The 12,989-nt window shown below is 39.7% G+C and overlaps 1 protein-coding gene across 7 annotated transcripts in view; it reads left to right on the plus strand.

The window, feature by feature from the left end:
• Positions 1-12,989, plus strand: part of ROS1 (ROS proto-oncogene 1, receptor tyrosine kinase) — a 119,485-nt gene that overhangs the window by 20,702 nt on the left and 85,794 nt on the right. For 4 of the 7 annotated variants that reach the window (XM_070376378.1, XM_070376373.1, XM_070376375.1 and 1 more), the window contains exons 5-13: positions 1,896-1,956; positions 4,278-4,426; positions 5,378-5,516; positions 8,437-8,638; positions 9,298-9,374; positions 10,855-10,977; positions 11,136-11,320; positions 12,462-12,559; positions 12,703-12,747. In XM_070376378.1, the coding sequence (XP_070232479.1) occupies positions 1,896-1,956; positions 4,278-4,426; positions 5,378-5,516; positions 8,437-8,638; positions 9,298-9,374; positions 10,855-10,977; positions 11,136-11,320; positions 12,462-12,559; positions 12,703-12,747 (1,079 nt within the window). The remainder of the gene's footprint in view (positions 1-1,895; positions 1,957-4,277; positions 4,427-5,377; positions 5,517-8,436; positions 8,639-9,297; positions 9,375-10,854; positions 10,978-11,135; positions 11,321-12,461; positions 12,560-12,702; positions 12,748-12,989) is intronic. The other 3 variants (XM_070376377.1, XM_070376376.1, XM_070376379.1) reach the window with 1 other exon arrangement.

The raw sequence follows: 12,989 nt of genomic DNA on the forward strand, positions 1-12,989 counted from the left end.
GGAATATGCTGTATAAATGCCCCATCCAGGGCTTTCGGCTCAGATTCTGTGGACTTCTTAAACCCAAATTCCTTTAAGTTCTCTCCAGGACAACTTGAGTTTGAGAAACACTGGATAACTTCATTTGAAGTCTAATGTTAGATTAGAGAGAGAGAGAGAGAGAGAAAGCGAGATAGAGGCAGGAAGGCACAGACAGAGAGAGAGGGAGAAACAAAAGAAGGAAATCCTATTCAATAGCTTTGCCTCCACTCGAGATAACATTTAAACTCTTTGGAGTACAAACTTCTAGTTATAAGATTAACAAGTTCTGGGAATCTAACGTACAACATGGTGATTACAGCTAATAACACTGTATTATGTTCTTGAATGCTGCTAAAGAGTTGATTTTAAGTATTCTCATCACAAAGCAGAAATGGTAATTATATGATGGAATGAAGGTGTCAGCTTATGGTGGTAATCATTTATCTTAATAAAGCTGGGAAAAAAAGGCAAGCTTCATTGAAGTAAACAAAACATTTAAGTTCCTGGATAGGTCAGAACTAGCTGTGTTACCAAATACTCATTATTCCATTTCCTTCCTTCTTCCTCAGTTTTCTTTCTTGAAAAGAAAATCCCAGGTTAATGATAATTTTGCTGCCACTTGGTACATTTATTCTCTGCAGTTAATGAATGTGTTGAGTGTATTTTACTGAAACCTCAAAGAAGATGTGAAAAGTATACTAGACCCTTAAGTTAAATAATCCTGAGCCCAGACTGAAGTATTTAATCCTTAACTAAGCAAACCTGGGCTTATCAGGCTCCACTTCCTTGGAGAGCACAGATCAAATATGGGATAGTTGAATATTTGCAAATTAAACAGCCCTTCTCTACCTGGACATGCAGAGTAAATGCTTTGAGTCATGGTTTCCCCTATTATCATGAGAAACAATAGAATGTTGTCCTAGGTATTATAAATATAAACTGAAAGAGAGAGAGAAGATTGATCATGATTGTGTTGTAGTTTTATGCTGTGCGCCTCTTCTCCTTGTTTTTTCTCCTCCTAACTATTGTTAATGTTAAAAGTCGCAGGAAATTTGTGTCTCAGCCACCAAAATGTTTACTCTTTTTCAGTTAATGAGATGAGATGTTAATCACCATTAGGTTTTTGTAGATCTTAAAATTTAACTTTGGCCCTAAGTCATTCATTGAAATGTTCAGTTGCTCTAAAGTTTATAGTCCACTTTTAATTTTTCAAGGAAGGCATGGATACATAAAATAAATAGGCTTCATTTTAGGCTAGAGTTTTAAGTAACTCACTAAACCTTTGACTAAGATAGTAAACATATAATTGCATTGTTGAGCTCAGTATTTTGTCACCTTGTGGGGTGTCACCTGTTAGAAGGTTATGAAATTAACTTACTGAATAAAGAGTCACAATAAATAAAATGACATAGAATAGAACATATAAGATTGCATCACAGCTCAGGATTCCTTTTGGAGATAAAAATGTTCTAAATTCAGATTGTAATGATGATTTTACAATTCTTTGAATATTCTAAAAACCATTGAATTATGTGCTTTAAATGGTAGATTTTATGGTATGTAAAATATACTTCAATAAAACTGTTTAAAAAAAGGGGAAAAACTACCATTTCAGCAATCTTTTTTCCCCAACTTGTATGTGTGTAAAAAGTTGTTTTGTTAAATGTATTTTGGAATTTGGGACATGGTCAAAAAAGATTGGAAGGTGTTGTTCTAATCCCACTAGCAAATGGGAACTTGAGTATTACAGTTCACATTCTTGATATACAGGTATAGTTATATATCAGGCATTCATATTTCAAAATTTGGTTGAAGCTTGTGAGCAAAAGCAGTACAAAGGCTGCGCTGACTGACACACTATCTGTCTTCCATAGAGAGAATCCTGTGAAGTCGGCTGCAGCAGTGGGGAAGGCGCATATGAAGAGGAAGTGCTAGGTAAGCAGACTCACACAACTATTATTGAAAATAATCTACACCACTCCAGGGACCTGTCCTAATGTAGGGGCAATGAGCAAACTCTTAAAATATCTAGACTTCTATGTCTCAATATGATATATATATATATATATATATACATACATATATATAGAATCGAATATATATATTTTTAATTAACTTCAAATGTGTAATCCATATTTAGAGACTCAGCAAAAGTCTTCTTTCAGAGAAAAATAGGGGAAACAGCATATGCCATGTTTAGAATTTGAGATTTTGCCCTCAGTTCAGTGGATGCAATCACTTTTCTCTTAATATGAGGGACAAATGTGAATCCTGAGCAACTTGATTATCAGGAAATGCCACTGTTTTAATGAACTGAAAGTGTAGAAATATTTTATTTAATGTGAATTTCATCACTCAGCTAACCATTATTCAATTGATTGAGTGCCTTCTATAGTTATGGCTCCTTATAACATAGTGGGAAATTTGCAGAATGTATAGAAGTTATGCTTCCCAGTGTTAGATTTGGAGTAAGGAACTTGACTGTATATGTTTCCAGTTCCCTCTGACTTATTTCAGAGCAGGTTGGGTGTCTTCAAGAGACTTTGCCTGAGTGTTTTAATTCTCTAGTCATTTCTGAAGGATCAGCACTTTGATAAACTATAGCCTATGTTAGCAGCTAGGTTTTCCAGAATTCCCCAGTTTTCCCTCCCACTGGAAGATAAACAGTTCCTTCCAGAACAAGAGATGATTGGCTTTTCCATAAGCTGCAGTCCTTGTTTCAATGGTTGATGAAAATTGGCAGGTGGATCTTGCCTTGCTCTCCTGATTTGCTTCTGAATCAGAGTGGTGAAGAAACCTTATCTTCTAAGTTCAGGAAAAGATGCCTGCTTTTGCCACTTCTATAATACTGGATGTCCAAGCCAAAGCAAGTAGGCAAGAAGAAGGCATCCAAATTTGAAAGGTGGAAATAAAATTATCTTTGTTTGCAGATGATATGATCTTATATGCAGAAAACCCCAAAGATACCACAAAATACCCTGTTAGAACTAATAAACAAATTTGGCAAAGTAGCAGGAAACAAAGTTAAAACTAGAAAATCAATTGCATTACTATGCACAAATAATGAACCATCTGAAAAGGAAATTATGATGAAAATTTCATTTAGAATAGCATCAATAAAATACTTAGAAGTTAACCAAGAAGGTGAATGATTTGTAAAGTGAAATGTTCACAAAACATTTCTGAAACAAATTAAAGAAGGCAAGTAAATGGAAAGACATCCCACATTCATGAATTAAAAAACTTGGTATATTGTCAAGATGTTAGTATTATCAGAGCAATCTACAGATTTAATGCAATCCCTATCAAAATTCCAAATACATTTTTGCAGATGTTTTACACAGGATAGAAAGACCAATTCTGCAATTTATGTGGAATCTCAAGTGACCCCAAATTCTGAAAAGAACAGAGTTGGAGGATTCATACTTCCTGATTTCAAACTTATTGCAAACCTATAATAAGCAAAACAGTATGGTTCTGGCATTCAGAATTCTAACACTTATACAGTGTCTGGGAAGTAGTACCAATAACTGTGTGTACCAATTGTAATGTTGCTAATGCTTAAAAGTCATGAAATATTTCACAATAAAAAAGAGCAGACTATAGGACCCTTTGGAGCTCAAACAGTTACTTGCACATATAAAAATAATATGTTTGACACAATGGGCTATAGGTGTATAGTGTAAAATTTAAAAATATCTTGAGATATGTGCCCTGGGTCAGTGGATGGTTCTGTTGCCCTACACATACCCTTGGCACCCACCCCTCTAACCTATATAGAAGTGGTATGACGAGAGAAAAGCAGTCTCAGAACACTCCATTTTGCTGGCCTGTAAGAAAAACTATCTTCAAAGATTAGATGGCTCAGTAGGTAAAGAACCTACCTGCAATGCTGGAGACACAGGATATGCAGGTTCGATCCCTGGGTCAGAAAGATCCCCTGGAGAAGGAAATGACAACCCACTCCAATATTTTTGCTTGGAAAACCCCATGGACAGGGGAGCCTGGTGGGCTACATCCAAAGGGTCACAAAGAGTTGGACACGACTAAGCAGGTAGGCAGGATGAGGGGAAAAAAGCTGCCAGACCAACTGGCTGATTTAAAGAAATAAACCAACTGAATTATAGGCATCAGTTACTGTGCAGATGAATAACTGTGGGAAGATGTAGCAGGAGAGTGCTGAGATGAAGCAGGGACACGCTGTCCTGCGTCCACAGACATGGGATGTGGTGAATGAAATCTTGTTTTCTCCCCAGAAAACGCAGACCTCCCCACTGCACCCTTTGCTTCTTCCATTGGAAGCCACGGTATGACATTACGATGGAAATCGGCCAACATCTCTGGAGTAAAATACATCATTCAGTGGAAATACACACAACTTCCTGGAAGCTGGACTTACACTGAGGTATGAACCACTGCCTATGTACCTGCGTGCCCATTCAGTCATGTGACCGCATGGATTGTAGCCCTCCTGGCTCCTCTGCCCATGGGATTCTCCAGGCAAGAATACTGGAGTGGGTTGCCGCTTCCTACTCCAGGGGATCCCAATCCATGGATCTAATCTGTGCCTCTTGTGTCTCCTGCATTGGTAGGTGGATGCTTTACCACCATTGAACTTCAATCTTTGCTACTCTTCATGTTAAACCTTTTATTTTTGAGGAAAATATATTATTGGATATAGATATTATTCCTTCAGCTCAGCATCACATAACCAACTACTCACATCATTGGTCATTATCTGTCCATCCCATTGAAAATGATGCCAACTAGGGTGGAGGTCAGGGAGGTCATCCAGGGGGGGTCCCTATTAAGACAGCAAAAGCAGGTTCAGAGAACAGTCCCAAGACACCAAGTATTTTAACACAGAAAATTAAAGGAAAGCCTTGAGGTAAATGCCAAATAATTGAATCCATAATTTTGCAGGTTTGAAGACGGAAGGAATTTCAGTGTGAATTGTGTGGACTGAGATCAGGGTATCTCAGCTCTGAGCTCCAGGCCTCCTTTCCAGCTGGCCTGGCAGGCCCTGTGCTGTGTGTGCTTAGTCGCTCAGTCCTGTCTGACTCTGTGTGACCCCATGGACTGTAGTCCTCCAGGCTCCTCTGTCCATGGGATTCTCCAGGCAAGAATATAGGAGTGGGTGGCCATTCCCTTCTCCAGGGGATCTTCCCGACCTAAGGGATTGAACCCAGGTCTCCTGCATTGCAGGTGGATTCTTTACTGTCTGAGCCACCAGGGAAGCCCTGGATCACTTCATATCCGGAAGGCCATGCATCATCTACAAATGAATCTGTATTCTTGAGTTACAATATACAGAAGCGATTCCATAAATACTGATGTTTGATCTCTCATTGATTAGGCCGTGTCCAAGCTCTCCTATGTGGTAGAGCCCCTGCACCCCTTCACTGAGTATGTTTTTCGAGTGGTTTGGATCTTCACAGCCCAGCTGCACCTGTATTCCCCTCCAAGTCCCAGTTACAGGACTCATCCTTATGGAGGTATGGCATGCATACCTTGTTCGAGAAATCAGGGGTCATTCCAAAGTTTTGGTTTAGTTCGCTTTTATTTTAAATAGTGAAACAGATTTATTCCTTTGTTAATCAATCCATCTAACAATGGGGTACATAACTGGGTGTCAACTCGTCTTCCAGGTGCTCACCATGAAAAGTGAAAGTGTTAGTTGCTCAGTCCTGTCTGACTTTTTGTGACCCTGTGGACTGTAGCCTACCAGGCTCCTCTCTCCATGGGATTTCCCAGGCAAGAACACCGGAGTGGGCTGCCATTTCCTTCTCCAAGGGATCTTCTTGACCCGGGGATTGAACCCAGGTCTCCCGCATTGCAGGCAGATTCTTTACCATCTGAGACACCAGGGAAGCCCAGGTGCCCACCATACCTTTGATCAAAAGAAAAATCTCTGCTCTAGTGAAGCTAGAGCAGAGAAAGGAAAGGAAAGGAAATTTTGGTGGAAAGGAAATTCCCTCGACAGTAAATCTAATAAATAAGGAAAGTATACTGTGAGTAGGAAGACATGGGTTGCTATGGTAAGAAAAATGCTTTGAGCAGGGTCTGTCCAGGAAAAATGGGGAGTGCATTAAAGCAGTTGGTCGGAATAAGCATCATTATGTGATTAGGAGTTATGGAAGGTTTTAAAGGAATAATTGCTTCAAATGCTCCTTAAAAAGATAATTGGCAAATACACATAGAATGCATTGAATGACATTGAGTGATAGAGACTGGGAAGTACAGAGGTAGGAAGACCAGCTGGGAGGTTATTATTGTACTTCAACTTTTGGTTAGAGATGATTTAAAAAAACAGTCGATACGTTGGAACATTTTCTGATTTATTCTTTCAAAGATTTGACTTCCATACTGGGAAAAGGATTCAAGCCTAGAGCCTTTCAGGGAGATAAATGCCAGGGGAAGACATTCAGGGAGAGTTGCTGGTGTTCTCAACATCTGAGTTAGCTGAGGGGACTTGAGAGGGCTTATTCCAAGCCAGATGTTGGATGTCCCTACCCCTCAGTTCTGGAGAATCAGCTGCATGCAGAGACCCTCACACTGAACTAGGCCTTGGACCAAACCTCAGCAGGACAGCTGATGAAGCTGGTTGGGGCATTTTCCCTCTCCCCTGATTAGTGCCTTCTTTTTGCTTATAGATTTTAGGGTACATGTGGTCCTTCTGCTGATTATTCCCTGACCATCCTCAGGACCTCAGATTAGACACGGGTCTGGGGCGATATCTGAAATGTTCCAGATCAGAGTAGAATACCTAGATCCTTTTTGTTCAGAGCAGTGCCTCATGGACTCCAACACTATGGGAACATTTTCCAGTACTGGAGACATACTGTGGTCCAGGGCAGATGGCTAGTTACATCAAAGTAGCAAAGAAGGCAAATTTTGCTTTCCATTTCTGAGCCTTTCTCTGGATATGCAAGCCCCCAAACCCTCCGTATGTTTCAGTTCTCATACTGGGTATCCTTTCCATGGATAACATCTCATGCTTCAATTCTGTCTCACTTTTTTAGCCACATCAAAACTTACAGAGTTACCCATTTGTGTTCCGTCACCTTGTGGCCCTTTTCTCTTTCAGCTATGGGAAATATATGACTTTAGATGGTTATTATCGCCTTTTAATTGGGGACTTTATGAAGATAATTTCTTAATCAGATGGAATAATCACCTTGCCTAACCTGACCAGCCTTTTCAGAGACGACTTTTGTCAGAGAGATTTGGACTACTCACAACTGGCCACGGAGGTGGCATGGAATGTACTTGCAGCGGGGTAGATCATGCCTGTCTGGGTGTGGACTAAAGGGTTAGGTTTTCTGACATCCTAATTCCGATTGGCTAGGAGATGATTCCTTCTTCCCGGTCCACCTGAGTCACTTAGTGCGGGGAGCTGAGGAGTGAGGCAATGATATCTGTGTTTGCTCAAGCTCTGTCTGAGAGTTGGGGAGGTACCCTATCAGAGATCAGTTGAAGAGCCTTTTTAAAACAGCCAGCAGGAGGGCGGCTCTGTCTTCCCTCTCCCCGCTCTAAGGGGACAGGGGTGATGCAGTGCACCTCCCAAAAACTGTTCAGAGGGAGAGAGCCTGCTGAAGGGCAAAGTGGTATCAGTCTGCCTTTCTATGAAAAGAGGAAATAAATGGGTAGGGCTGCAGGCACAGGAGGTAAGGAAAGCAGGTGCGGACTGGCTGTCAGATCATTTGTTTTCCTTTCTGTTCTTTGCCACTGGGGCAGATCCTACAGTCTGTAGGTGAATGCTTGGTTAGCAAATGCATGCTCATTTTCGTCCTTCATGAGGGAAGGGGATGCTGCTAAGGCACAGAAAACCTGGATTTGGGGAACCTTGAGAACTTTGGGGAGGAGAGTACTGTCTGGGTCAGCAGAGCTGATGCCAGCAAAAGGGAAGCAGGCTGTTCTAATTCAGGCTTATCTAAATCCCTATCTTTAGCTAGAACTGGTCCAGCCACAGGACCCTAATGAGGGAAAAGGCCTCAGGCCTTACTTCTTTCAACTTATGTTAATCATTGACTTCAGTTTTGTTATAGTCTCTTCTCCTTCCTAACCTGGTTCCATCCCTTTTTTTAACTCAGTCAGGTATCTGGAGATTTTTAACATTTTTTTTTTCCCCTACAGTATTATCCTATTTGTATACTTCCACATTTAATTTTATGGCATAAATTAGAAGTGAGGAAAATAACACTTTCTTTAAAGAGTCCCTTAGAAGAGTAGCTAACTGACATTGTTTAGGGATCAAGAACTGCAGTTCATATATTACCACCTCCTACCACTTATTGTGACTATTAAAGAAAATATTCATTTATGCTGTTTTCAAAAAACAAGACTTTGACTCTACGCTGTTTACGTTTTTCTCTGTATATTTTCTGCTCACCGTGTTACCATTATCTCTTCTAGTTCCTGAAACTGCTCCTTTCATTAGGAATATTGAAAGCTCAAGTCCCGACTCTGTGGAAGTCAGTTGGGCTCCACCTCAATTCCCAGGTGGACCTATTTTAGGCTATAACTTAAGGCTGATCAGCAAAAACCAGAAACTAGATTCAGGGACACAGAGAACCAGTTTCCAGTTTTACTCCACTCTACCAAATACCACCTACAGGTAAGAATTTAGTGGTGCATGGAGAATGTAACCAGCATGGGTGCATTCATGATAATTATCTAAGAAATATGGCTACAAAATAATTTAAAATGTATTTTGAGAAGTCTCATTGACTTTGTGCTGCTGGTTTGAAGTTGTGGTTTCCCTCAAGTCTGTATGCTTATTAGATTACACCATCCTAGGCAAAAGCATTTTCAAGCCTTTCTATTATATTCAGAGAAAAATACAAATGTGAGCTAATAAATATGGGCTAAAAAAGACAACATAAGCACCATCAATATCATTTCTTCATTTAATCCAACATGAAAAAAGTAAAGAGGTAGAATTATGTATGGTATTTTTACATTAACTGTTAAGGGAATTATTTTATTATTGTTAGCTTTTCTAGCATTTACTAAGATCTCTGTAAATTAGGGCATGAGGGTCATGCAGATAGCAGAGTTCTGTTTTTGACCTCTGTGACCCTGAACTATTCTGTGGGGAATGCAAACAAGGACATGATTGATGGTCATTTTAGTGCTGAGCAGCAGCACCAAGTAACTAGATACACGCATTGCCACCTTGTCCTTTAAATAGAAATGTTATTGCTCCTTCTATTTTTATCCTAAGTTCACACCATGCCATGTAAAACACATCTCTCCAAATTGTTTTTGGAATAGGTTTTCTATTGCAGCAGTAAATGAAGTTGGTGAGGGGCCGGAAGCAGAATCTAGTATTACCACTCCATCTCCAGCAGGTATAGACTGGGGGTGTGCCTCCTGTTACTGGGAAGTTGATGGGTGGAAGGGTGGATTCAGATCTTACAGGTCCTGTGTCATCCGGTGTTCCTTAAGCCCCTACTTGTCTGCCCAAATAACTGTCTTGCGAATACTTGATAAGTTTCAATTTTAAATGAGAAATCAGTCCCAGCTGACAAACAGGAGTAAGTTGTCAGAGCAAAGTTTTCACATTGAAATTTAAAAATTAAAAAAAGGAAAAAAAAAAGGAATTAAAAAAATGGCCCCAAGTAAACTCTTGGTTTCAGTTAAAGTCACCAGTGATTATGACTTTCATTTACATACTTAGGGAATACATATATCCTACTCTAACCTCCGCTTTATGGGCCATCATTTAATAAAGATCAGATATCTTTTTCTTCCAGTTTCCTTTAGGTTTTCAAATCTATCTGGACTTAGTAAGTTACATTTTACTATTCTGATATTCAAACTACCAAATTAGCTTTTGTTATTAATTGGCAAGTATCTTTTTTTTTTTTTTCCGGCTTCAGCATTTTAACGTTTGCCTTGGGAGACTAAATATGTACTGCATGATTCCCACGTAAGCAAAATCTTAATAAAAGAAAATGCTGTCTAAGAAGCACCAGAAATATTTTGTGGAAAGTTAGTTCAAAATGTTTGGAATAACACGCGAAAACTCAAAATACTAGGAGTGTGTTTTCTGTCTTGGTGGCAACCCTGTTTGCTGACTTGACCTCCCATTCCCTGAATCTGCCCCCAGATATGCCGGTGGGTGTTTATTGAATGTCATCCATTACTAACCTTTAGTTTCTTTGGCTGTTACTAGACTCTAGGAAAGGAGAGGTATTTTTGTTATGCAAGAAGCATCCAAAGGACGAGTTAAATATAGAGCAGGTTTAAGGTTGTTATTACTATGATTACTGCATAACATTTATTAATTACCCTAAAAGTGTTGATCAAGGCACAATGCATCAGTCTCCAGTCGAATAGGACATCACGCAGAGTTCTGCAGTCCTCAAATTTCATTATTACAGGCCTTTCTCCTGCCTCAAAGGGAGAGATAATTGAAGACAAAACAGAGCAACCAAAGTCTGTCTATATGTGTGTGTTATGCAACCAGCCCCTCCAGCCTGGGCTGGACTACCTCCACCAAGCAGTCAGATTCCCAGGGTGGAGGATAATGAGCCGAGCTCCTATTTGGGCAAGGCTGTTGAGAACAGTGATACTGCATGTGGTGTGATTTTGAGGGCATTCAGGGGCACATACCCAGAAATCCTACTTGGTTGACACAGTACTTCCCACCCCAGTCATAGAATTGTGATTTATACCACAGTTGAAATACCCCAGTATCTTCAGAGAATATCTGGCAAAGCTCTTCCGTGTCCCAGTCCCCTTGTTTTTAAGGGTGATATTGATCTTTTTTGTGTCAATATGTATATGATTGGTCTGTCTGTCTATAAAGTCGTGTTGTTCTTTTAGTTCAAGAAGAGGAACAGTGGCTCTTTTTATCCAGGAAAACTTCTCTAAGAAAGAGGTCTTTAAAACATTTAGTAGATGAAGCGCATTGCCTTCAGTCAGAGGCCACACACCATAATATTACAGGTCAGTGTAATAGAGAAAAATGTTTCCTTAGTGTGTAAGGAAAGAGCCAGGTTGGCTTTAATACCTTTGCTAACGATTAAATAAATGAGTTCTCTTTAGTGTCAGTGTTTTGTCTGGTTGTTACATAGTAACACGTGTATTTGCCATCACTTTTCCAGGAATATCAGTTAATGTCCACCAGCAAGCTGTTTATTTCTCTGAAGGAACTCTTATATGGGTGAAGGACGTTGCCAACATGTCTGATGTGTCTGGCCTGAGGATTTTTTACAGAGGCTCAGGATTAATTTCTTCCATCTCCATAGACTGGCTTTATCAGAAAATGTATTTCATCATGGATGAACTGGTTAGTCTGAGAATTTAAAGTGAACAACTAGATATTGAAAATCTAATGCATATCTCGACATATTAATATTTATAAGTAAACATAATTCTTTCATTCAATAATTAATCATTGAGTGTTTACTATGTTTTAGATACTGGGTTAGCAATGAATCATACATAGAGTCTTATAGGAGGGTCTAGATTTTACCTAGTACTAAGTACTTTATTTAGTCCTGATATACCATTAAATCATCTTTCTTGTGATTTTTCAGAGCTGTGAGTTTTCACTAATGATAATTTGACTTCCATGAGACAGTGGTAACCTGAATTATCACTGGGTAACAACTGCCAATCATGATTAAAATCAGCTGTGAGCATTTTAAATTATTTAATAACCATGGATAACTTTAGTAGGTCTCTGAAAATATTGGTATTATCGAATCAAGTTTCCTTTTTTGAAAGAGAGGCTGGGCTCAGTCACTGTGGCTGGAAGCCCATAAGCTTCAGTTCAGTTCAGTTGCTCAGTTGTGTCCAACTCTTTGCCACCCCATGGACTGCAGAGCGCCGGGCTTCCCTGTCTATCACCAACTCCCAGAGTTTACTCATACTCGTGTCCATGAATTGGTGATGCCATCCAACCATCTCATCCTCTGTGGTCCCCTTCTTCTCCCGCCTTTAATCTTTCCCAGCATCAGGGTCTTTTCAAGTGAGTCAGCTCTTCGCCTCAGGTGGCCAAAGTATTGGAGTTTCAGCTTCAACATCAGTCCTTCCAATGAATATTCAGGACTGATTTCCTTTAGGATATACTGGTTGGATCTCCTTCCTGTCCAAGGGACTCTCAAGAATCTTCTCCAACACCAAAGTTCAAAAACTCAATTCTTTGGTGCTTAGATAGGCCCATAAGCTTAGATATAGCTAAAATATTAATAAAAGTAGTTGAGTGTCTCCACAAATATGAAAAATATGTACTTGTATTTCATGGATACCAATAGAATATGAACTCATTAGGATATAGGATATAAAACTGTCTTTTAAGGGCTTTTTTATGTTTTCAAAAAGTGCTCTGCGACTAGTGAAATTCTAAGCACAGAACAGTTGCTTAAGGAATATTTGTTGGCCAAGTTGACTAGAGACACTAATGCTACTGATGTACTTTTCTCTAGGTATGTGTCTGTGATTTAGAGAACTGCTCAAACATTGAGACAATTGCACCTCCCTCAATCATTGCACCTCAAAAAATTGTGGCTGATTCATACAATGGGTAAGTGTTAGCCTTGTAAATGTGAATTCTCTTCCTTTGGCAAGAATCTTAGGGAAACTTGCTTGCTAATAATATTGTAGTGCCAGATGAGCCAATCTGATTTCATATTTAATTAAATCCAGGCAAAGTTTTCATTCTTATAGAGCCAAGAGGAAATTTCTTTCAAACTTCACCCACAACTTTTCTAGGTAAGCAGGTTTTCCTTTCTCCTTTGCAGTAGCTTATGGGCATATGGGAAAAATCTCTTCTCTGGGACTCAGGGACCTGGCTTCTCTTCTTGGGTTTGTCATGATTTTATGCATGACTCAGAGTTTTGTTCCCCCTCTGCTCTCCCCATGAGAAGCCCTTCCTGCCTATCTTCTTTTCATTACACCATTTTCTCTTGCTGAGCAGTTCAGTGCCTGTTTGTTTTTCTGGTCTGGTTATCATG

The sequence above is a fragment of the Bos mutus genome, chromosome 9, assembly GCF_027580195.1.
Source record: "Bos mutus isolate GX-2022 chromosome 9, NWIPB_WYAK_1.1, whole genome shotgun sequence".
NCBI lineage: Eukaryota > Metazoa > Chordata > Mammalia > Artiodactyla > Bovidae > Bos > Bos mutus.